Source organism: Salmo salar, chromosome 12, assembly GCF_965601325.2.
Source record: "Salmo salar chromosome 12, fSalSal1, whole genome shotgun sequence".
Classification (NCBI taxonomy): domain Eukaryota; kingdom Metazoa; phylum Chordata; class Actinopteri; order Salmoniformes; family Salmonidae; genus Salmo; species Salmo salar.
The window spans coordinates 56,096,267-56,121,467 of record NC_138302.1 but is presented as its reverse complement, the minus strand read 5'-3'; the positions used below and the strand labels follow the sequence as shown (position 1 = coordinate 56,121,467).

Below are 25,201 nucleotides of genomic sequence, written 5' to 3'. Positions count from 1 at the left end.
AGTAACAATTGAACGAAATTCATAACATTTTATGCTGAAATATTTTTTATTGTTGTTTAACAATATGAAAACAGGAAAACATTTAATCGACTTTATAGCACAAATAATATTATAGCGCTGCCATTATTGTTAACAGCAAAAAGTAATGATTACTAGATAGTTATCATGGTAACAACAGTAATACAAATAACTAAACCTTATTTATAATACTACTATTGTTAATAATATTAATAATAATTGTATTATTATAATAATTATAATAATCTACTTTTGAGAATACTTTTAAATCCCATTGTTAATTAGTCCATTCGTATTGCACGACGTTCAGTACGTTTTTCATATTGAACATATATATTGCACCGTACACCATTTTCTGTACATTGTGTCTCAGTAAAAGGGAGCACTTGTAGTTTCCAAATCCACAGAGTATCGATGTTTCTACCAAGCGAACACTGTATCCACCAACAACGTGACGTCATTTGTCCCTGCGCTCAGTTGGCGTGCCAACGTTTTTCCCGCGCAGATTTTCAACTGGTGACTTTACTGCAAGCTTAGCTAATTTAGTTGAAGCTAAACTAGCTTTCATTACTATATTTACATATATTTCAAAACGTTTGAAACAAAAGAAGGATTTTTACTTTGATAGCCTATTCTATTTGAAAATAGGTCAGTAAATTGATTTCACACCTGGCACTAGATTGGTAACAGTGGTTAGCAGTTAGCTAGCTAAAGGTCGCGTAGGCTAAAGTTGTCATTTGAACCAGTTCTTTGGCACATTTATTTTCTATATTGACAACCAGCAAGAAATGGCAATGCACAAGAGACATGCTCAGAAAGGCAAAGCAAAAGGCACTCTATAACCAACTCAGGCAAACCCTATATGGAGGACTTCAATGAGCGTTTCAACAATGAAAACCTGCCAGGTAACATTGTTAGTCCTGGAAACTGGTAGCCTAAAATAATGTGCATGTTTTTATTCCTGCCATCATATCTAATAGTCTACTTTCTTTATTGTTACAGTAGTTGAGGCAGAGGCATTGAGAGGAAGGAAACATCTGTCAGAGCCAGATGATGATATTGACGTCACCAAAGGGTAGGCCAAGCATTTGTCACAAAGTGACATTTATTTATCAGAGGTGAACATACAGTATTATCCTGTGTGATTTAATTCATGGGTTGATATTGCTGTCATTCAATAACTATATAATGTCTTCCTCTTCCACAGAGGGGATATGATGACCATGTTGGACAGATTTTGAGGTATTGTGTGTTCCACTAGATTTGTCTCTAATCTCTCGTTCTTTCCTTATATTTCATACTCTGGCCTTGCCAGTGGTGTAAAGTACTTAAGTAAAAATATTTTAAAGTACTTCTTAAGTAGTTATTGTGGGTATCTGTACTTTACTTTACTATTTATATTTTTGACAACTTTTACACTATATTCCTGAAGAAAATAATGTACTTTCTACTCCATACATTTTCCCTGACACCCAAAAGTGCTCGTTACATTATGAATGCTTAGCAGGACAGGAAAATTGTCAAATTCACACACTTATCAAGAGAACATCCCTGGTCATCCCTAATGCCTCTGGTGGACTCACTAAACACTTAGCAATGCACAATGCTTAGTTTGTAAATGATGTGTGAGTGTTGGAATGTGCCCTTGGCTATCCGTAAATTTGAAAATCAAGAACATGGTGCCATCTGGTTTGCTTGATGTAAGGAATTTGAAATTCTTTATTCTTTTACTTTTGATACTTAAGTATATTTTCTCAATTACATTTACTTTTGATACTTAAGTATATTTAAAACTCAAGTAGTATTGCAGTCTTCAGTCAGTGGGACACAGATGTGCAGAAGTCCAAGGATAATGAGGAGAAACTACTGGTAATGCTCTGTCAGGACAGAAAATATTGTACCTATTTCTATTCTATACCTACTTATAGAGTAACACTGGAGTAACTAAGGCATCTTTTAGAGCTAACTGTAGGTGCTGTATGTGTTCCCATAGAGTATGTTCCAGCACCAGCAGAAGATGTTTCAGCACAAGAGGGCCTCCCAGAGCCAGAGACTGAAGACTCTCAAGCAGCTGCTGGAGCAGTACATCCAAGTATATTATCTCATAGTAGTCTTTAACATGGTGATTTTAAATCTATGTCTCAGCTGGTTTTCTCATGCCACCTTGTTTTGCTGGGCTGGTAGAGCCTTGATACGATGGAGAAAGGGGTGCTGCACAGGGCGAGCTGCGCCAGGAGATGGCACTGTTTCAGAAAAAGATTCTCAGTGACACAGTAAGTAAAACGACAGATCAATTTACTAACTCATTGTTCACGTGCCTTACGTTGGTTGACCCCTTTGCTTAGCCTTAGCGTTGCTAAGAATACAAATTGATATGTGCCATTTTTGAATATTAGCGTACTAGGGGCATGAGCACTATGAGCATGAACTGAGCTATTTAGAAAATACTTATTTAACTGTTCTATTTAGAACGTTTCATTTAGTTCAACAGACAATACATTTTTTATTAACGGCAACAGCAAGAGATGGCTACAGTGCGCAAGTCTCTGCAGACGATGCTGATGTAGGATCTTCAGAATGCAGGGAGCTGAGAAGAATCAACTCCATCCAAATGCTTGTTGTGTGTACATATCACTAAGCTGGGTTGCCTGTTCTACTTTAGTTTATGGATGTGTTTCAGATAGAACTTTACAATTCCCAGATAAGTGTTAAACATCTCAGGAACCACATCTACCTGATCCAGTAATCTGCAAATAACTGTTTTGAAATCTTGTGTGTTGTGTACATGTAACATTGCATTTCTGTTGTCAACTGCTTCATTCAAAAGATCAAGATTGTGTCAGCTGAGGGTTCCAGACTGAATGTGTTGAAGTCAAAGAGGGATGTCATTCACTTAGAAATTCTTATTTCTGTTTTCATATTTTTGAGTTCTGGTTTAATATGTTAATCTACTTAATTGATCCCTGATTAAGAGGGGGGTTATGGAGAAAATAAGACTTCTCGTTACTAAAATGTTGTCAGGAATTAAGACCATCTGTTATTGTAAATATACACTTAGGGACACCTTCCTAATATTGAGTTGCACTCCCTTTTGCCCTCAGAACAACCTCAATTCGTCGGGGGAATGGACTCTACAAGGTGTTGAAAGCGTTCCACAGGGATGCTGGCCCATGTTGACTCCAATGCTTCCCACAATTGTCAAGTTGGCTGGCTGTCCATTTTTGATACACACAGGAAACTGTTGAGCGTGAAAAACCCAGCAGTGTTGCAGGTCTTGACACACTCAAACCAGTGTGCCTGGAAACCTACTACCATACCCCATTTAAAGGCACTTAAATATTTTATCTTGCCCATTCACCCTCTGAATGGCAGACATACACAATCTGTCTCAAGGCTTAAAAATCCTTCATCTTCACTGATTGAAGTGGATTTGGCTTTCACCTGGTCAGTCTATGCAGTGCTTGACTTGGACTGAAATAGGTTCCGGTACTCATTTTTGGTGCCGGTACTGTTTATATTTAGGTGCAGGAGCTCCACAATGCTTCTGAGCTAATATAATAGGAACAGGAGTTCAAGCAGTAGAACATTTGAGGTGCCAGTTCTCAGCTCTGGTGAGTTCCTGCCCAAGTCAAGCACTGAATCTATAGAATGTCATGGAAAGAGCTGATGTTCCTAATGTTTTGTACACTCAGTGTAGAAACCTTGATCACAAATAACACAGACAACAAGTAGCTTCTTACATGTGTGAATGACATTTTATTTGCATTGGTAGGTGAGGGAGAGATTGTCGAAGTGATCTTGAAGTTATTTTCTCACAGCCTGTGAACATACTATTCTGCACACTAATATACCTGAGCTTGACGGTCTGGCTAAAAGAAAACAACAGTAACAAGGAAGAAAACACAAGCTTTGGCCAGTAAACACACACAGAGACAAAGATCAAGCCTCAAACAAATTAGGGGCATGTTATCTTCCAAAAGAAGAAGAAAAAAATGGTGTTTAAGGCAACCTTTTACTTGTCTGAAAATTACTAGTACACATTGTCAAATGAGCTCAATAACATTACACACAGAAAGTCTGTTTTTCATTGATTCTGATGGTGAATTATAAGCAGACTGCAGGTAGAGGCAAAAACATTGTACAGACAAATAAGATTAGGGCACAGTTAGAATATAATTTTTCTGTCACATTGAAACTCCCCAATTCTCCCAAAACACTCAATTGCTGTACATGGACCTGGCACAGGGCAGAATGTTCTACACAAAGAAAGTTGTTTGTAGATGTGTTACAAGGTCATTTCAAAATAATTTGAAGTAAAATTAAAACGTCCTTAGATTCTAGATATGAGCAAGCACAGACAACATCTTTAGCTTCCAATGAGAATGACTACATTTTTGGGGGACAAAAATCACATCAATACTTTTCAATAACACTTGGCATTTTAGTTTTCGTTGAGCATTCCTGAGACAAATGCAACAGGACAGTATCTGAGAGGGCAGAGGTGCAACAGGACAATACAATAATAAACAGGCACACAATTCAAAAGCAAGAAACTCTGCTGCTAAAAATGTAAATTATATATGTTACACATTCAACTATTTAAAAGCAATATTAAACTGGATATACAGAATAGTATGCATGACAAGCGCTAGCAAAACTGCATGTAGTGCCATAAGCACTGTAATGTTGGTGGCATTGGAGACAATGTATGCTTGAGCCATTTCAGGGAAGCAAGGCTTGAGACACTTATCTTTTCAAATGTGCAATACAATTTGTATCTTTACAAGAATTTGTTTTTAGTCATGTAGTTTATATCTGTAATATATTACAGAAATCATCTCATCATTTGAATGTAATTGCAAGGTAATGTACCACCTTTGTAGGTTTGATAAGATACTGTATGCCAGATAAACCTTTTTGAAATAAAAGAACACTACAAATACCAACAACCTAATAGTTTGATATTTGTGAAACCGAAAAGTGAGGTTATGCAAATATTTCAAAATGATATATACATTTAATAAAGACATGACACTCTTACGAAACAACTGAAAGCAGACTGACAACCTGTGTAAATCTCTTTCGATGCTGTACATTTCCTTGTAGAGACCAACAAACACACTATGTCAACACATGAAATGTTTATTTTAAAGTTCAATAAGAAAATAATAATGATCATCATTAAATGAATAAGGTAGCACCTATTCAAGCCCCTTGCAGTCTTCTTGCCCTTATTCACCCTCTGGCACCGAGAAGAGCATTCAGTACATGTCTAATGTGACTATTCATTTCAGAAGAGACAAAGCATTATTTTTGTCCAGGAATGTTATTAATGTAACAAGATGAAATCAACACAAATTGCACAAAGCAGCAATGGACAATAACTTATTATTATCATCATCATTATTATTAACTCGTTATATTTAATTTATGCCCACATTCACTTGGCAGCTCCGCTACTGGTAATAGCTCCATCCACATCATAGCTCCACACACACATCCACCCCAACCCTGCCTCAACAAACACAAAAAAAACAGTCAAAGAGCAACAACTTACTAACTAACATGAGAGAGAGAGAGAGAGCGATAGACAGCAATGGCGTCCGTGCCCTCACTGAAGGGTGGAGGGGGTCAGTGGCTTGATTCGGAAGACAAAGATGTGAAGATGGGAGGCGATCTGGTTGCAAACACTGACACAGTAACGCACCAAGTCAACGAAAGACAGGATCTGCAGACGGAAAGCAGAAGAGGAGAAAATGAAGAGTCAGGAAACAAGATAACTTGATCAACACAACTGTACACAATGGATCCAGTGTGTAGATGGCTAGATGATGCCGAAGATAAAAGTATGAAAGGGTTTTGCGACTAGTTCCAAATAAACATGGCATTAGACTGAAAACACGTGCCTCTGAAAAATGCACAGTAGGTCTTTATACCTTTCAGAGTGAAATACAATTAGTGTTGGGTATGATCAGACTGATGGTTCATTTCAAAGATACATGTTGTCATGTGAACGCATGCTGCAGATTGCATGCCCTCATGCATTGTTGTTGCATAACTTCACCCTGGACTTGCTCAGATACTATAAACCTCTATGTCATGGAAATGTGCGTGTGTGTACTCACCAGCGCAATCCACAGCACCAGGTATTCATCAATAAAACTGTTGAAATACTGGTCCAGGAACAGCAGGCCTGGCCCCAGGAATGCTATATCATGGAGATGCATCTCACTCTTTGTCATATGTGCTACCTAAAACAAACAAGACACAGGCAACAGTCATGCTCCAATCAGCAAGCGCATTTTCATTGATGACATTCATTTACGTCATAAACGTTCTTACATCCAAGCGCATTTACACAGGATGCACAGGTATTGCATTACACCAATTAGCAGCGCGCCTAACTTACAACTAATTTGTTGGTGATCTTGGCCGACACGAAGCCAAAGGCCAGGATATAAACACAGGGGTGCTTCTCAAACAACTGGATAGCTGACTTCTTATAGATCATCATGGCCAGTATTATTACTGAGCCTATATGTAACACAGGAGACAGGACACTGGTTCCCTGGAGAAGAGAGGGAGAAAAGAGAGAGAGACTGTATAATCAACGACATTAATAGGCCACAATGATACAGTATGTGAATGACATGGGAGTGCAGTTAGGGTGAAAGAAAACACACAGTAATGAATGCTGGTGTGTATAATCCACCATCACCTTAGGCTGAAACATTTGTGTTTTGTTTTCACCTTTCATTTATGCACTATGATTGTTTCGGCACCATGATGTTCTAATAAACATCTTGATTTTGCATTCAAGCCTCAGTTTTGGATTTATTCCTTTTTTTGACAGTGCGGGTTCTCCATCGCTTCCAGTATTCTTATTTAGAATTTTACGCACCTGGAACAGACTATTCAGTAGTAAGGACCTTAAAAGAACGCAGATGGCCTCATATAATTTGTGTATAACTAGGTGTCTTAACATACAGTATCTCCCGAAGGAAAACATATAAAGTAATTACTTCCATGTGACAAACACTAATATCGCTCCGCCAACTGAACTGAACTGGGATCAGGTCCAACAGTCTTAACACACATACTTCATTTCCTCTGAAGCTAATAGATAGCTCCGTAAAATGGATGAAACAAGTACACTAGCACTTAGGCATCAAGCTAGCTTCACCATCTCTAGAAGGTACATGGCAAAGCCTACATAGTGATTGTAAACTACCTTGTGTCAGTGTTGGTGAAGGAATTTGGGAGAAGGACTGATGTCAGATTCCCCATAGGCATTTCTGTAGATCTTAAAGGACTGGAAATATGTGAGCAATACGGAGAGAAAAATTCTGAGTCTATCAGGGCAAGGAGTGACTACCATTAAGTTGATATGCCCATCTAGATGAAGGTCAGGGACTAGGCTACAGGTCGATTTGGAATTGAGCGCGAGTGTCGACTTACTGCTATTGTGGATCCATTTTTGCCCTTACCTCCGGTAAATATAACCCGGAAGTAATTCGTACAGGAAAAGATGGCGCCTAAGAAAGTGCAGATGGCTGGAACTACTTTCATTTGGATGTTTATGACTGGGATCTGTGGAGGTGAGAGAGCAAGATATCATTTATTACAAAACAACAACCAGTCACCACCATTTGAGTGTTCAGTACATTAAAACAGCTTTGAACATTGTTAGTAAGATGGGTACTTGTTAGTAAAACTGTTTCATTACTCAAAGTGAAATTGCATTTACTATGGTAAGAAATCACACTGCACAACGAATTAGAACATACCAATGCAGGCAACGCCACCGTTATATTAGCAGTGTTACCGTTTAAGTTTCAACATTCGGTAATGCCATTCATTTTAGTTACCAACAGACAATCAGTGGAGATTTGAGCCAATCACAATTACCAGTGACTGCCAGAAAGCGGATCCTCCCACAGCGGCCAGCAAATACATGATTATAATGAAGATTTGCACCTCAGTCACATCAATGCTGAGAGGAGCAGGCAGAGAGCAGAGGTTAGTCAAAAGTCATCAACTCTGTCCATAAGCACAGCGCCACACAGCTGCCCTATGGACCGTCTTCACCCAAACACTGTCCAACTGACCACAGCTCTCCCAACCAATCATGATGCACTAATAGCAAACATGTACACTACCGTTCAAAAGTTTGGGGTCACTTAGAAATGTCCTTGTTTTTGAAAGAAAAAATTATAATAAATTGTCCATTAAAATAAAATTGTTCAGAAATACAGTGTAGACATTGTTAATGTTGTAAATTATATTTGTAGCTGGAAACGGCTGATTCTTTATGGAATATCTACATAGGCGTACAGAGGCCCATTATCAGCAACCATCACTCCTGTGTTCCAATGGCACGTTGTGTTAGCTAATCCAAGTTTATCATTTTAAAAGGCTAATTGATCATTAGAAAACCCTTTTGCAATTATGTTAGCACAGCTGAAAACTGTTGCTCTGAATAAAGAAGCAATAAAATGGGCCTTCTTTAGACTTGTTGTGTATCTGGAGCATCAACATTTGTAGGTTCGATTACAGGTTCAAAATGTCCAGAAACAAAGAACTTTCTTCTGAAACTCATCAGTCTATTCTTGTTCTGAGAAATGATGGCTATTCCATGCGAGAAATTGCCAAGAAACTGAAGATCTCGTACAATGCTGTGTACTACTCCCTTCACAGAACAGCGCAAACTGGCTCTAACCAGAATAGAAAGAGGAGTGGGAGGCCCCGGTGCACAACTGAGCAAGAGGACAAGTACATTAGAGTGTCTAGTTTGAGAAACAGATGCTTCACAAGTCCTCAACTGGCTGCTTCATTAAATAGTACCCGAAAAACACCAGTCTCAACGTCAACATTAAGAGGCGACTCGGGGATGCTGGCCTTATAGGCAGTGTTGCAAAGAAAAAGCCATCTCTCAGACTGGCCAATAAAAAGAAAAGATTAAGATGGGCAAAAGAACACAGACACTGGACAGAGGAACACTGGAAAAAAGTGTTATGGACAGACAAATCTAAGTCTGATGTGTTCGGATCACAAAGAAGAACATTCGTGAGAAGCAGAAAAAATGAAAAGATGCTGGAGGAATGCTTGACGCCATCTGTCAAGCATGGTAGAGGCAATGTGATGGTCTGGGGGTGCTTTAGTGGTGGTAAAGTGGGAGATTTGTACAGGGTAAAAGGGATCTTGGAGAAGGAAGGCTTTCACTCCATTTTGCAACGCCATGCCGTACCCTGTGGACGGTGCTTAATTGGAGCCAATTTGCTCCTACAACAGGACAACGACCCAAAGCACAGCTCCAAACTATGCAAGAACTATTTATCGAAGAAGCAGTCAGCTGGTATTCTGTATATTATGGAGTGGCCAGCACAGTCACCGGATCTCAACCCTATTGAGCTGTTGTGGGAACAGCTTGACCATATGGTATGTAAGAAGTGCCCATCAAGCCAATCCAACTTGTGGGAGGTGCTTCAGGAAGCATGGGGTGAAATCTCTTCAGATTACCTCAACAAATTGACAACTAGAATGCCAAAGGTCTGCAAGGCTGTAATTGCTGCAAATTGAGGATTCTTTGACGAAAGCAAAGTTTGAAGGACACCATTATTATTTCAATTAAAAATCACTATTTATAACCTTGTCAAAGTCTTGACTATATTTCCTATTCATTTTGAAACTCATTTCATGTATGTTTTCATGGAAACAAGGACATTTCTAATCCCAAACTTTTGAACGGTAGTGTACGTTTCAATATTCCTTCAGTAGCATGGATTACTCCTTGTCACATGCTCCGTGAACAACAGGTGTGGACTAACAGTGAAATGCTTGCTTACGGGCCCTTCCCAACATTGCAGAAAGAAAGAAAATAGAGAAATAATAGAAAAGTAAAACCCGTAATAATAAAAGTAATAGATAAACAATGAGTAACGATAACTTGGCTATATACAAGGACACCTGTACCGAGGTACATATAACTAGGAATACAGTGACAGATATTAAACAGTAGCAGCAGTGTATGTGACGAGTCAAAAAAAGTTCATGCAAAAAGGGTCAATGCAGATAGGCAAATATTTTACCAAATAGCTACCCAGACTAACTATACTGAACAAAAATATAAAACGACACATGTAAAGTGTTGGTTCCATGTTTCATGAGCTGAAGAAAAAGAAAAAAACATCCCAGAAATGTTCCATTCGCACAAAAAGATTTCTCTCAAATTTGGTGCACAAATTTGTTTACATCCCTGTTAATAAGCGTTTCTCCTTTGCCAAGGTAATCCATCCACCTGATAGGTGTGGCATATCAAGAAGCTGATTAAACATCATGCTCCTTACACAGGTGCATCTTGTGCTGGGGACAATAAAACACCACTCTAAAATGTGTAGTTTTGTCACACAACACAATGCCACAGATGTCTAAAGTTTTGAGGGAGTGTGCAACTGCAGGAATGTCCACCAGAGCTGTTACAAGAGAATTTAATGTTCATTTCTCTACCATAAGCCAACTCCAATGTTGTTTTAGAGAATTTGGCAGTAGGTCCAACCGGCCTCACAACCACAGGTGGGGTTATGGTATAGGCAGGCTTAAGCTACAGACAACGAACACAATTGCATTTTATCGAGGGCAATTTGAATGCACAGAGTTACCGTGACGAGATCCTGAGGCCCATTGTCATTTTGCCATTCCTCCGCCTCCATCACATCATGTTTCAGCATGATAATACACAGCCCCATGTCGCAAGGATCTGTACACAATTGTCACAGTTCTTCCATCGCCTGCATACTCACCAGACAGGTCACCCATTGAGCATGTTTGGGATGCTCTGGATTGACAGGGTGTTCCAGTTCCCGCCAATATCCAGCAACTTCACACAGCCATTGAAGAGGAGTGGGACAACATTCCACAGGCCACAATCAACAGCCTGATCACCTCTATGCGAAGGAGATGTGTTGCGCTGCATGATGCAAATGGTGGTCACACCAGATACTGACTGGTTTTCTGATCTATGCCCCTACCTTTTTTTAAAGGTATCTGTGACCAAGTCATGTGAAATACATAGAGTAGAGAATTCATTGACTGATTTCCTTATATGAACTGTAACTTGGTAAAATCTTTGAAATTGTTGCATGTTGCGTTTATTTTTTTGTTCAGTATAAATCTATTACTACAATTAACCCACTTTTCTCACAACTCCCACTGTTGCCAACTCCCTCTCCTCTGAGCGCAGACACACTCACATGCCAAAGCGCAGGGTGCCAGAGACGTAGGTCTGCCAGTGTGCACAGTAGAACATGAACATGCCAGCGAAACAGCAGAAGAACATCCAGTCAGGGTTGGTGCCCAGCTGCACTGCTATACTGGTACCCAGGACCACAAACACTGAGAGAGAGAGGAAATAGAAGCACAGTTTCAATGAAATCCTAATAGGGCAAACCCACAGACACACAGAGGGGCAGCTGTACCTGTGGAGAGGGAGTCACAGCCGTGGTCAAACAGTTCACCCAGTGGAGAGCTACTATTGGTTCGTCTGGCCTGCTTCCCGTCAATGGCGTCCAATGACTGGTACACAAACAGGCCCACAGCACACAGAAGGTATGCCCACAGAGGTGCCTGAAGAAAAAGGAAGTCACAAAAATGGGGGACTTGGTGAATACTTATGACTTCCTTTCTCCCAATGGAGAAATATAAAATGTTTGGTTATGGTAGGGTAATTCCCACAATGCATTTAGAAGTTGTGTTCTCATCAATAGTGCATCATCTGACATAAAATATGATCTTCTGGCAGATGTAGGCCACAGCTACACAAAGGACAGATGTTTGTGAACTTGTATAGTTTGTTTCCCTCTCAACAGCTTTGGAACACTGCAGAGCTTGGTCCTTCATTAGCCAACCAGCACGGAGAGAGTTTCACAGCATCATCAATGTTGTCTGCCTTCATTTCCTGTTCTGTACTCACTGTGTCTATGATGAGCTGACAGCAGCTTATACACTGACTAAAACCAACTGGAATATGACACGGCATACAATTTACAGGCTTGCCAATTTGGCATTCATATAAATACCCCTGTTATTGCAGAGTGGCACAATCTGGCTCATACCCCAATACATTTCGCTTTGTTATTCATTCAGGCCCTCCGACCAAAAACAGGGATTTTGGGAGTGGGAGGGGGTTTTCGAAAGGAAAGTTTGTTCGTGGGGCATGGGGGATGTTGAAAAGTAGAGCAGGGTGGAAAGATCTACCGACTGCCTCTGTTCTCATGAAACGTGATTAGGAATTGAAAACGGCGTGAGAAATCTAACAAGGGCTGTGAAACTAAGAGCCGATACAGCAAGTATACTTTCTGTTCAAACACGACACGGTGAGAAACTCAGCCAAGAGAACATGACACCCTGTATCAGCTGCACTGTTTACTCATTACGCCTGACATTTCCAGTCATTTAGCAAACGCTCTTATCCAGAGCGACTTACAGAAAGCAACGAGTGCATCGATTTTCATACTGGTCCCCCGGTGGGAATCGAACCCACAACCCTGGCGTTGCAAGCGCCATTAGACAACTGAGCCACACGGGACCCACATAGACTCCTATAGAGCACTAATACACCCACAGCCACGGGGCAGTCTGTCCTTAACGATCCGGACCTGGGCCATCAGAAAACAGGACACTGACTACTGCAGCATGTTAAGTAAATACAATTTTCTCTGGGCTGTGAAACAGTGCTGCCACTAATGTTTTCGCATCCTGTTAACATAACTATGACCTGTGATGTCAAGTGTCGAATCATTCTTACAACAATGAGCATGGACTGGAAGAGGAGGAGGTCGTGAACTAGAGACAGAGCACTATTTATAGAAAGGGAAAACAAAGCCACGCCCGGCAGATCCTCCTAATTACACCCCTAACTAACTACTGTAACCCACCTTTTAGCTGCTGCCTGTTAAGACCATAGACTGCTTTAGCAGCACAGGGGAAGTCAAGTGACACTAAAGCAGTGCTCTTCAACCCTGCCTCCTGGAGACTCACAGGGTGTGCAGGCTTTTGTTCCATCCCAGCACTGGATTCAACTAATCGACTAATTATCAAACCCTTGATCATTTGAAAATCAGAAGTGTTACGGCTGGGCAGGAACAGAAACCTGTACAACCTACGGGCTTCCAGGACCAGGATAGAATGACACCGGCATTAAAAGAGACCCCTAAGATGAGGCCCTGTTTTGCCTTGCAGATAACGCTCTGCCTACTTTTGGAAGTTATTTGTGGATTCAATTCAACGGTCAAAATATACAGTCAGCTGCTTGCTGGGAAAGCTGATATTCTTATCAATATTATAGGGTTAATACATGTTTTCTTCCATGGTTAGACTGGCCTTTCTATGATAAAATAAGTAGAGACTAAGTCCAGTCCACACTAGTGTTGTGGACTGGACTTGTAGGGAAACAGCCAAAGCTAAACCCACAAAGCACATGGTGGTCTATGGACAAACAAAATGCATTATACTGCATTGGGCTGTTTGGTAATGACTCTTGTCTACAAAGTATTCATTTGAACGTAATCTAATTCCATGTACTTTGAAGTCTGATATCACCAATTACATTCCCTTGTGGGAAGTTACTCTAGGCGTTCGGATCTAGAGGGAAACTACTAAGCTTAACAGTTTGCATGTTTTGCTGTGTCCCCTCTATTCCCTGTCCTTAGCATGCACTCATCTCTGCTGGTGTGGTGTGTGGGCCGGGAAGGGCGCTGGGGAACGTGGAATCAGGTGCAGACTAGCTGTAACCTGAGAGCTATGGGCACGGGGAGTTCATCTAGAACAGAAAGCCTGAGCTATACCAAAACTCTCCTCGACAGCAGAGAGAGGGGAAACAAACAAAAGAGACCCGCGAAAACAGTTGCTAATAGAAGAAGAAAAACAGCCACGGAACCTTGAGACAAAACAACTGACCTTAATGCGTTTTCAAAACAGCTGGGCAATACAGTAGCTTCACTGTTCATTCATCTGACTGTCTGCGATGGAAGCTTCTCTCTGTCGGTCTGTCTGTCTGGACAGGTAAATACCATATGGTAGCACTTTACTTGAACCCTCAAACTGTACCTGTCCACGGCACTAAGCCAGTGTTCGGTTCTTATTTTCAGAGTAAATAACTCCCGGACACTAGAGAAGCTCAACCAAGTTGAATTCTTCCCAAAGGGTCGACACAGCTGTATTCAGACCAAAGACATGGCTTCCCCCGTGGTGGTATTCATACCTCACTTTGGGTGGCGCCTCCTCCTTATCTCTAAACGTTGCATCCTTCTCGCTAGGCAGGGAACTAAGTGATGTGAGCCTTCAATGGTTTCTCCCCTTATCAGGACTGTCACAAATGATTGCAGGGTAAACACTCGTCCCCTCCCAAGCTGCATTATGGCACCCCTCATGTCTCCTTTGTAACTAATGTTCCTAAACTCTGAGTATAACAATGTTCAAAGTTTACCCCAGAATCCAACACCAGGCTGTGTACAACCAACCAGTTCAGTGGCTGTGGGGCAGTACAGTAGACTATCTGAATAGGTGCCATATTGTTGCCATTGTTACCTGTTCAGTGGCGGTGGGGCAGTAGTAGACCAGCACCAGGGTGGTGAATACGTTGGTGGCCAGGCCCACGATGGTGATGAGGTTGGGGGCGATCCAGGCTGGCACGCGGCCCACCAGCCACTCCCAGTAGCGCTGCATCAGAGGCTCCAGCAGGGAGCGACCTGCACTGCTGTACCTGTAGAGGGGGAACGAGTGGAGTATCCAGGAAAGAAGGTTTACCAAATTCAGGATTCCCTGAACATATTCTGGCTTCTTTTAACCAGATTAAGGGAGTCTGGGATTTCTTGGTTCCGGAACGGCTGCTTCTCGTTTAATAGGTGAAGCTCAGATTGGTTGACCTGACAACTGGCGCGTGCGCGTAACATTCAAAAAGGTAATTATGTCGAGGACAGGGGGGAAAAAACGATAGACATGGAGTCAAAAGACCGAGAACAATATTTCACAAGTCTAGAACAACAAACAACTGTAACACACAACGAAGACGCTCCCATATTTACCCAAAGAATTAATACACTGACCACCGCAAAATCCAGAGTGAGCCTGGCAGAAAATTGCAGACCGATTCAATGCGGAAGTGGAATGGCACAATTCCAATATGTAATAGGCCGAGCTTATACAAATGGGTGATTAGTAATAACGCTTTCACTTTATAGAGCACTTTTATGGCAACGCGGGTGATATTACATGTCAAGGCTATAACCTAACATGTAAGCCTGTGTCACAATTGCAGTGGTAGGCCCATTCCATATCCTATGTTGGAGGAATAATAATTGATTGACTACAGAGTGCTTTTCATGACAACACGAGCAACAATGTGTTCTGTTTAGTTGTAACTATAAGCTAATCAAAATAAAGGAAGTCGCACACTCCATATATAAACTCCCAGAAATTGAATGGGTATTTACCAACGTTTCGGCATCACTGTGCCTTCCTCAGGGTAATGTCATGAATAGTTGAACCAGGTTATGTAGACACACAGTGCAATTAGTGAAACCAATGACAATAGTGAGGGGTGTGTCATTAGTTTAGTTGTAACCCCCATTGGGAGTCCCAGATCATTTGACCAAAGAAGTAAAGAAAGAAATGATTTGGTGAAAGTGTAGTATTCAATCGCTACCTGTGTGTTTATACTTAATAAGATTGTATATTCAGTCTCCTTCATTTGGTCCAGAGGGTCTTTGAATGGGGGATGTGTGTCCCATCTATAGCGTCAATCAAGTTTGGAAAACCTGCGAGATGAATTAGGCAGTTCTCTACTTTTAATCATGTTGCCTAGGCTTATTCATTTGAGATTAGCAAAGTATCGCTAGCAGTCAACTGACTGCAGCCGACTCTACCTGCAATCCTGTAAAAGTCCTACTTGATTACATGGACAGCTTGATGGCCAGGGAATGCAGCAAAGACGTTAAAAAAAAATCTCTACACACAGTTGCCTTGCCAAATCGTTCAGCATTCCCCACATTGTACAGGACACTTAGTGGGTTGAGTATGTTGGCCAGATATACATTGAGTGGACAAAACATTAGGAACACACGCTCTTTTCATGACATAGACGGATCAGCGTTATCCAGGTGAAAGCTATGATCCCTTATTGAGGTCACTTGTTAAATTCTCTTCAATCAGTGTAGCTGAAGGGGAGGAGACAGGTTAAAGGATTTTTTAGCCTTGACACAATTGAGACATGGATTGTGTGTGTGTGCCATTCAGAGGGTGAATGGGAAAGACAAAATATTTAAGTGCCTTAGAACGGGGTATGGTAGAAAGTTGCAGGGCACACTGGTTTGAGTAAAGAACTGCAACGCTTCTGGGTTTTCACGCTCAACAGTTTCCCGTGTGTATCAAGAATGGTCCACCACCCAAAGGACATCCAGCTAACATGACACAACTGTGGGAAGCATCAAATCAAATTTTATTGGTCTCATACATGTGTTTAGCAGATGTTATTGTGGATGTAGCGAAATGCTTGTGTTTCTAGCTCCGACAGTGCAGTAATATCTAACAATTTCACAACATATACCCAATACACACAAATATAAGTAAAGGAATGGAATTAAAAATATTGGAGTCAATATGGGCCAGCATCCCTGTGGAACGCTTGACACCGACGCATTGAGGCTGTTCTGAGGGCAACTCAATATTAGGAACATGTTCCTGACGTTTTGTACACTCAGTGTATGATTGATTGTGCGGAAAAACAACATTCCAAAATAAAATCTTCTGAATGATCTAAAGGATGTATTCGAGGTCCAATAATTTGTTCCCTTTGTAATGCACGGCGAACAATGCAGGCTCCGATGTCAATTGGATTTTCCGCAAAGGGGCAGGCCATATTGACGGACAAGAATCTGATTGGCGGAGAAGCCCAGTTTCTATACACTCAGACAGGATAATATCCAGCTTACCTAGTAGGTAGCAGGTTTGCTTCAGAGAATTCGTTGCTACGGTTTCTGATCAGGCTATACATCAATCTCTCTTTCTGGAACCAGAAATTCTGAGTTTGCTCAAATAATCCAGCTTTCTGGAATAACCCTCTGGACCAGACAGCAGGGACAAGAATCCATCAACCAGGTTTAAGAATTCACAAACAGAAGCTTTTTAATCTCAAAATGTTTGATGTAGGGATGCGCGATATATCGGTAAGCATATAGGAATCGGCCGATATTAGCTAAAAATGCCGGCATCGGCCCGATGTCTAGTTTAAAGCCGATGTGCAAAACCGATGTCAAAGCTGACTTGCATACCTATATAACGTAGGTAGATTACGTAATGACACCATGTAAAATGTTGCGCTACACGTGCAACACAGCATTCCTAACCTAGCCCACAATGTCTGCTGTGTGGATCGAGCAGTCAACAAGTGGAACAGTCCTTGAAAGAGTAAGATTTCAGCGAGACAATTCAAAGGCAAAATCCATTAAATCCAAGATGATGGAATTCATTGCCCTTGACAATCAACCGTTCTCTGTCGTGGATGATGTTGGCTTTCGCCGACTGGTCGAGCACCTCGAGCCCCCGGTACATACTACCAAGTAGGTGCTATTTTTCAGATGTTGCCCTACTGGAGTTACACAGTATTGTTGAAAACACACATCCATGAGCTACTTGATATGGGCGTCACTGTTACTAGCTTCCCGACTGACGTTTGGACCAGCGATGTCAGCCCCATGAGCATGCTGAGTCTGACAGCAACAAGGATTTCCTACTGAGGAAAGCCGTATTACATACTCAAGAATGTGCTGGTTCTCATACCGCTGCTGCCATTTCAATGGCATTTGCGAACCTGTTTGAAACTTGGCAACATGAACACACTCCTAGCTCCATTCGAACAACTGACTCGAGAAATAAGCTCATCAACTGCGTCTGCAGCAGACGTAAAACCCTCTGTCAGGGCATTGAAACGCCTGCTCAACAAAACTGCAGACAGACCGTTAACTTGGAAAAGTACTCTACTAGAGACAGTGAACAAGCGATTCGGTGGCATTCTCTCTGAGCCTCTTTACTGTGTCGCCACCATGCTCGATGCTAGGTACAAGGACCGCTACTTCGATGCAGACAAGAAACAGGGTTTACGTGAAATGCTACATAGACAGCTGGACAAGATGGAAATGGACACAGTGACAGTGCGCACCGAGGAAGAGAGGCCACGGACAGACAGAGATGAAACTTCACTGCTTGACATGTATGATGAAATCCTGGTTGAGAATGAAATGACTGAACAAATAAACAACGAAACAGAACAGCAAGTAAGTGAAATAACTAGGTTTTGATTATGTTTTACTGGTAATGGGGACATGTAAATGCCAACAAAATAACTTTTGGGTCAGTGTGTGTTTCAACTATTTAACTGTACTAGAATGCTTAAAAGGCCGCTAAAATGTAAAATATTGGTTATCGGTATCGGGTTTTTTGGCAAGGAAAATATCGGATATCGGTATCGGACAAAAATGTCAAATTGGTGCATCCCTAGTTTGATGTAATGACAAGTATAAAACACATACCATATGATCATCAGATCAAAGGTAAATATTAGATTTTCTATCACAGTACCTGTGCTCCTCCAGTCTCTTCAGCTGGTGGCGGTTGAGCGGGGGAGACGGCAGCTCAATCAGTCTGCGCAGGGCTCCAGGGGCCAGGCAGCAGGCTGTCTCCATGCCGACACCCTGCCTAGGATCCCTCTCCCTGAGTGTGCCTCGGCATGTCCGAAAACCCCCCTGCTGCTGCTGGTACCCGGTGACGTTCATGGCCCTGCTAGCGCTGTGCCCTCTGCCTCAGGCTGCCTCAGCCTCTGGCTCTGCCTCCCCCCGCCGCTCGCTGGGGCTGGGGATCCACAGTGGGGCCGCACACTGAGGGGTGGAAGAGGAGAGAACAGGTAATGTGAGGTTGGCTTACATGTAGGCTATGGTGCTGGAATGGGACTTGGAATTCAGTTTGGTCTAGTAGTTCTCGCTTGCCAGTTGCTTCTTAACTGTTTTACTGAAGTAATTTCATTTCACGTAAGTTCTCATTTGAGTGAAAGTGAGCGAGAGGAAGGAAGGATGTGGTGGAAAAGCAAGAAAAAGGGTTGAGAATGAAAGTGAGAATAAGAATGAACCCTAGGACCCCGCCGTGTTATCTATTGTCATACGAACACAAGTGCACGAGTACGTTCCTCTTCACCCAGTTCTGAGTTATAAAACACTGCGCAGCCGCAGTCTTAAAGACGTGATGGGGCAGGATATGGCAGGTCCTGCCGTCACACTCCACTAAACATGAGGCTTCTCAAACAAATCTTAGCCCATAGAGATCCTATTAAATTAGAAGAGGGGCCATGTCATTAACTGTCAATGTTCCACAATGGACCCATATTGGTCAGGGAGAATTCCAAACCAGTCTAATTGGAATGAATGGCAGTAGAGACATAATCCTGATTTTACTTATGCAGGAAAATAAAAGTAAGACATATGTTATACTTACATACTGATCACTCCGCTTGCGTCGTGTGCGTTGCAAAATAAATGTATACATACGTTATTCAATCATTGCACCCACACTGCTCGCCGCGCCAACGAGTGTCTGCATTGCCAAGCGCTAAAATAGAAGTCAGTTCTATTTGTGACGCTGAATGCGGTGAAAGTCCTGCCTCTCCCATCTCCTCACTGGTTTATAGAAGCAGACACCCACGTGCCATCTTCTCATTGGTTATACCCACGTGGGTGATTGAAAGATGAACTGAGGTTGGTCGTGGAAATACTATGAAAGTTAGATGCCAATCGCCATATAAAGTCCAAAGAAGAAAAGGCCTGGAAGGATGAGAGATGACGAGAAACGATTTGTTTGACCATTTTATGTGTGGATTAATTGTCGGAGTAGATGACCTTGTGCATTTCAGGTAAAATAACAACTCAGCATTTATATCCCAGGATAAATTAACTAGCAACAGCAAGCTATCTAAATAGGACAAATTAGCTAGCAACTGCAAGCTAGCAAGCTAAATTGCCATAAATGTTTCATGCTTTTCGACCTGTCCCCAAATTAATAATTGGTTCAGAGTTTGTTTTGATATTTTAACCTGCCTGTCGTGATCACGTTTGGTGTGGGGGGACAAAATAAATTTGTGCACGATGGCGCACGTCCAGTCTGGGCATGATGTAAAGCAGTAAGGCCCAATGGGGTGTGGTATATGGCGCAACGCGGAGTGCCTTGACACAGCCCTTAGCCGTGGTATATTGGCTATATATCACAAACCCCCGAGGTGCCTTATTAGTATTATAAACTGGTTACCAATGTAATTAGAGCAGGTAAAATAAATGTTTTGTCATACTCGCGGAATATGGTCTGACTTACCATGGCTGTCAGGCAATCAGCATTCAGGGCTCAAACCACCCAGTTTATAACAAATTACGTAATATAATTATTGTCAAGCTAAAATAGTCATATAATTATAAATACAGTTTATACAGGTTTTATGCACATTTTCTGTATAAATCACCCTTTAAAATATATTATTTGACACAATATCTTATCACAGCACTGGCAAACTATGGTTGACTAACTCCCTGAATAAAATGGCTGACCTTTACCCCATCATAAGAAGGTTCATTTCCATTCTAGTATTCTTATTCTGTATCTTAGCCACTGAGAATGTCTGCCCATATCATTGGAGAGTCACAACCTGCGCAAAGTAACCACAGAAATCCTCTACAACAGTGGATCCTAAAGTTTTGGAAAGTGGTCAGACCCATTTCTTTTCTTATGACCCACTGACCAAAGATTTCTTAAACAACGTTGGCCAATGTGCAATTTTGCAGACCACGCATGCATGTGTCAGTCAGTTTCTCCCTTAGACAACTTGTTGTTTAAAGCAAAGCAGCAAATGTAACGTTATCTGATGCAGAAACAGTCAGTCAGACCCCAGGTCATTCCCAACAGGCTAGTTTCCACTTGCAACGTTAGCACCTACAGTTTGGACACAACTACTCATTCAAGGGTTTTTATTTATTTTTCACTATTTTCTACATTGTAGAATAATAGTGAAGACATCAAAACTATGAAATAACACATATGGAATAATATAGTAACCAAAAAAAGTGTTAAACAAATCAAAGTATATTTTATATTTGAGAATCTTCAAAATAGCCACCCTTTGCCTTGATGACAGCTTTGCACACTCTTGGCATTCTCTCAACCAGCTTCATGAGGTAATCACCTGGAAAGCATTTCAATTACAGGTGTGCCTTTTTAAAAGTTCATTTGTGGAATTTATTTCCTTCTTAATGTGTCGGAGCCAATCAGTTGTGTTGTGACAAAGTAGAGGTGGTATACAGAAGATAGTCCTATTTGGTAAAATACCAAGTCCATATTATGCAAAGAACAGCTCAAATAAGCAAAGAGAAACGACAGTCTATCATTACTTTAAAACATGGTCAGTCAATCTGGAAAATTTCAAGAACTTTGAAAGTTTTTTTAAGTGCAATCGCAAAAACCATCAAGCGTTATGATGCAACTGGCTCTCATGAGGACCGCCACAGGCAAGGAAGACCCAGAGTTACCTCTGCTGCAGAGGATAAGTTCATTAAAAAGTTACCAGCCTCAGAAATTGCAGCCCAAATAAATGCTTCAGAGTTCAAGTAACAGACACATCTCAACATTAACTGTTCAGAGGAGAATGCGTGAATCAGGCCTTCATGGTCAAATTGCTGCAAAGAAACCACTACTAAAGGACACCAATAAGAAGAGACTTGCTTGGAACAAGAAACACGAGCAATGGACATTAGACCGGTGGAAATATATCCTTTGGTCTGATGAGTCCAAATGTAAGATTTTTGGTTCCAACCGCCATGTCTTTGTGAGATGCAGAGTAAGTGAACGAATGATCTTTGCATGTGTGGTTCCCACCGTGAAGCATGGAGGAGGAGGTGTGATGGTGTGGGGGTGCTTTGCTGGTGACGCTGTCATGATTTATTTAGAATTCAAGTCACACTTAACCAGCATGGCTACCACAGCATTCTGCAGCGATACGCCATCCCATCTGGTTTGCACTTATTGGGACTATCATTTGTTTTCAACAGGACAATGACCCAAAACACACCTCTAGGTTGTGAAGGGCTATTTGACCAAGAATATCAAATACATTGATTTGGTTTACACTTTTTTGATTACTACATGATTCCATATGTGTCATTTCATAATTTGATGTCTTCTCTATTATTCTACAATGTAGAAAACAGTCAAAATTAAGAAAAACTCTTGAATGAGTAGGTGACCAAACTTTTGACTGGTACTGTATAGCAGTCAACAAGTAATGCAAAGTAACTGCGTTTGATACTGACATCAATGAATATAAAAAGGGAAGATCAATGGGAATGGAGAGCGTTCATATGCAATAGAACTGCATATATATAATATCCACCCTGCACAGCCAGAAGAGGACTGGCCACCCCTCATAGCATGGTTCCTCTCTAGGTTTCTTCCTAGGTTTTTGGCCTTTCTAGGGAGTTTTTCCTAGGGAGTTTTTCCTAGCCACCGTGCTTCTACACCTGCATTGCTTGCTGTTTGGGGTTTTAGGCTGGGTTTCTGTACAGCACTTTGAGATATCAGCTGATGTACGAAGGGCTATATAAATAAATTTGATTTGATTTGATTTGATCTGTGTTACAACTCTTAAACCTGTCTCGAAGCTGCTAGTGATTTCTCTGCTGTCCCACTAAATGACAGGCACTTACAATTTTTTATTTATATATATATATATATATATATATATATATGACAGGCAGGCAGTCTGTGGAACGGTAGCATCCCGGCTAAAACTGGCTAGCTAGCTAACTACAAAACTAGCAAATGACAACATGACACAAAGCTATTTCACATGATTTCCCTCGATGAATTTACAATGTAACTGTCAATGTTTCCCCAGCCGATCTCTAGAAATACATCCGTTAATTTGCCACTGCTGTACAAAAAAAATGCACCCTTCCCCCACCATCACAATGACAGCTAGCTGACTACAGTAGTTAGCAGCGGAATAGCAGTTTGCCAAGGAGCCACTGACCTGGCGAGTAAACAGGACAGCAGGGTGTCGAGGCACTTCACAGTGCGTTGAATGACTGACTCGTTGGTAGGGTTGTAGCAGCAGTCTTACAGTTTACGGCGTGTAAAGGGTATGAAAGCACTCAGCGAACGTTACGACAGGCAGGACTCATAACACGTCGGCTACCACTCCAATGTCCGAATGGGGTCCGTGCTATCCGGGATCCTTGAGAAGTCCCTACCCCCATGAAGTTGAAATTTAAAACGGGTAAGGGTTATGGTTATGGTTAGGGTAGGGATGTCCCAAGGCTTCCGGATAGCACTGACCGTCCCACTGGATAGCTGATCCTAACATTAGCTAGTCGTTCTTTTTGAACGGATATTTTTGGTCGGGAACCGAATCGCATCGGTGAAAGCCAGAAAGCGACGTTTATTCGGCTCCCTGATTTACATACAGCTTCTGCTTTTTTTTTTTAGCTCAAAACAACGATTAACTGCAGATATATTACAAAAGAATTATACAATGAGGGTGAATCCTCACTGCAGAAACAATAAATAGTTAGGAGAGTGCTTCATTTTGGTTTAAACTCATTTTTGCAGTGCATTAAAAATACACTTTTTTTCTTTCTTTTTTACAGGTGATCTAATAATTTGTCCAGGTAAAAATATATTAGTACCCTCTTTTCACGATCTGGCATAAATGGTACCCTACTTTTTGGCTTTGCATTGGAGATTTGCAATTTTTCCTTGGTTCAAGATCGACTTTTAAGCATTTTGAACAAATCCGTTTGGGAGCTGAACTGAAATGCTTGGGACGTCCCTATCCCCCATTGAAATTGAAATCTAAAATGGGTTGGGTTAGAGTAGGGACATTCCAAGGATTCCAGATAAGCACTAACCGGGACTGGATAGCTGATGCTAACATTAGCTACTGTCAGAAAAATGCAATCTGGAATCCTTGGGATCCCCATTGACGTTGACATTTAAAATGGGTTAAGGTTAGGGGTTAGGATTATGGACGTCTCAAAGGATCCCTGTTAGCAATAACCGTCAGGAAAAACACCGGTCACTTCCGTTGCAGTCGAGGACCCCAGCGCGAGGTGCGTTCAAGAGCATCAATTCCAACCTGTATGTTTGAACTTGTGTGAAAAGACAGCATTTACAAATAATGTCACAACTTAGTTCGAGATGGAATAGGGGCGTGCCTCAGAGATATCTGCTGATTTAACAGTTAGCTACTAACCTGCGTCCAAACAAAATTGTATTTCAAGGTTGCTTAGCGCAGACGTATAGGACATCGCTGCCACCTAGTGTACTTCTACGTTAAAGTAACTATCCAGTGTTTCCAGATGTCTATAAAGTATGATATATAATTCATTACAATATGAGAGAAATGGTTTTCCTTCCAATGTTTTATTTGGTGTGGGTGTATTTTTTTTATTTTTTTGATCCCCATTAGACTACGCCAATGGAAACAGCTAGTCTTACTGTGGCCCGACACATAACGAAAAAGACATTACAGACAAAAGACCTTACAATTGACACACATTTAAAAACATTAACATGTAGTGTGTGTGCATCTATCAGTTACACATACATGTCAGTACATACACACAACAAGCAGGTCACATGGGGGGAGAGGCATTGTGCCTTGAGGTGTTGCTTTATTTTTTAAACCAGTTTTGCTGTTCACTTGCGTTATATAAGATGGAAGGGAGTTCCAGGCACTCATGGCTCTGTATAATACTGTACGTTACCTTGAATTTGTTCTAGACCTGGGGACTGTGATAAGACCCCTGGTGGCATGTCTGGTGGGGTAAGTGTGTGTGTCAGTGTTGGATGTAAGTTGGCTCAGCAAACAATTTGGAATTTCCAACACATTAATGTTTCTTATAGAAACATGAAGTGACGCAGTCAGTCTTTCTTCAACTCTTAGCCAAGAGAGACTGGCACGCATTGTATTAATATTAGCCTGCTGCTTACAATCACTAGCGTTTCTGGGGGAGGGGGGGCAGTGCCCCTGTGACAACAATTTTGGACCCCCTTGTGGCCCCCCTAAATGTGGAGTATGAAATCAATGTTACATAACTAATTT

General features: G+C 41.4%; 1 protein-coding gene and 1 long non-coding RNA gene across 5 annotated transcripts; one reads left to right on the top strand and one right to left on the bottom strand.

The window, feature by feature from the left end:
* Nucleotides 1-490: 490 nt before the first annotated feature.
* Nucleotides 491-3,756, top strand: LOC106565311 (uncharacterized). Of its 3 annotated transcripts, XR_014379734.1 has the most exons (6): nt 491-923; nt 1,021-1,093; nt 1,226-1,260; nt 2,012-2,110; nt 2,203-2,291; nt 2,538-3,756. It is a non-coding gene; the product is annotated as an uncharacterized LOC106565311 (long non-coding RNA). The 3 variants fall into 3 exon arrangements; XR_001319648.3 differs by having other exon boundaries at nt 2,203-3,756; XR_006758175.2 differs by having other exon boundaries at nt 2,012-3,756.
* cept1b (choline/ethanolamine phosphotransferase 1b) lies at nt 3,752-23,236 on the bottom strand. 2 transcript variants are annotated; one of them, NM_001139869.1, is given in 10 exon segments: nt 3,755-5,746; nt 6,144-6,269; nt 6,428-6,586; nt 7,477-7,608; nt 7,927-8,011; nt 11,268-11,409; nt 11,493-11,640; nt 14,602-14,776; nt 18,649-18,944; nt 23,129-23,236. In NM_001139869.1, coding segments are annotated over 9 exon segments (1,278 nt in total). In that variant the 5' UTR covers nt 18,843-18,944; nt 23,129-23,236; the 3' UTR covers nt 3,755-5,629.
* Between the last annotated feature and the right edge of the window lie 1,965 nt (nt 23,237-25,201).

Excerpts from the sequence above, each read along its gene's own strand:
- cept1b (XM_045690417.2), bottom strand. The coding sequence starts at position 18,842 with ATGAACGTCACCGGGTACCAGCAGCAGCAGGGGGGTTTTCGGACATGC. Across the intron at positions 11,410-11,492 it reads CTGTGACTCCCTCTCCACAG|TGTTTGTGGTCCTGGGTACC; the intron begins GTACAGCTGCCC and ends TCTCTCTCTCAG. Across the intron at positions 6,270-6,427 it reads AGATCACCAACAAATTAGTT|GTAGCACATATGACAAAGAG; the intron begins GTAAGTTAGGCG and ends TGTTTGTTTTAG.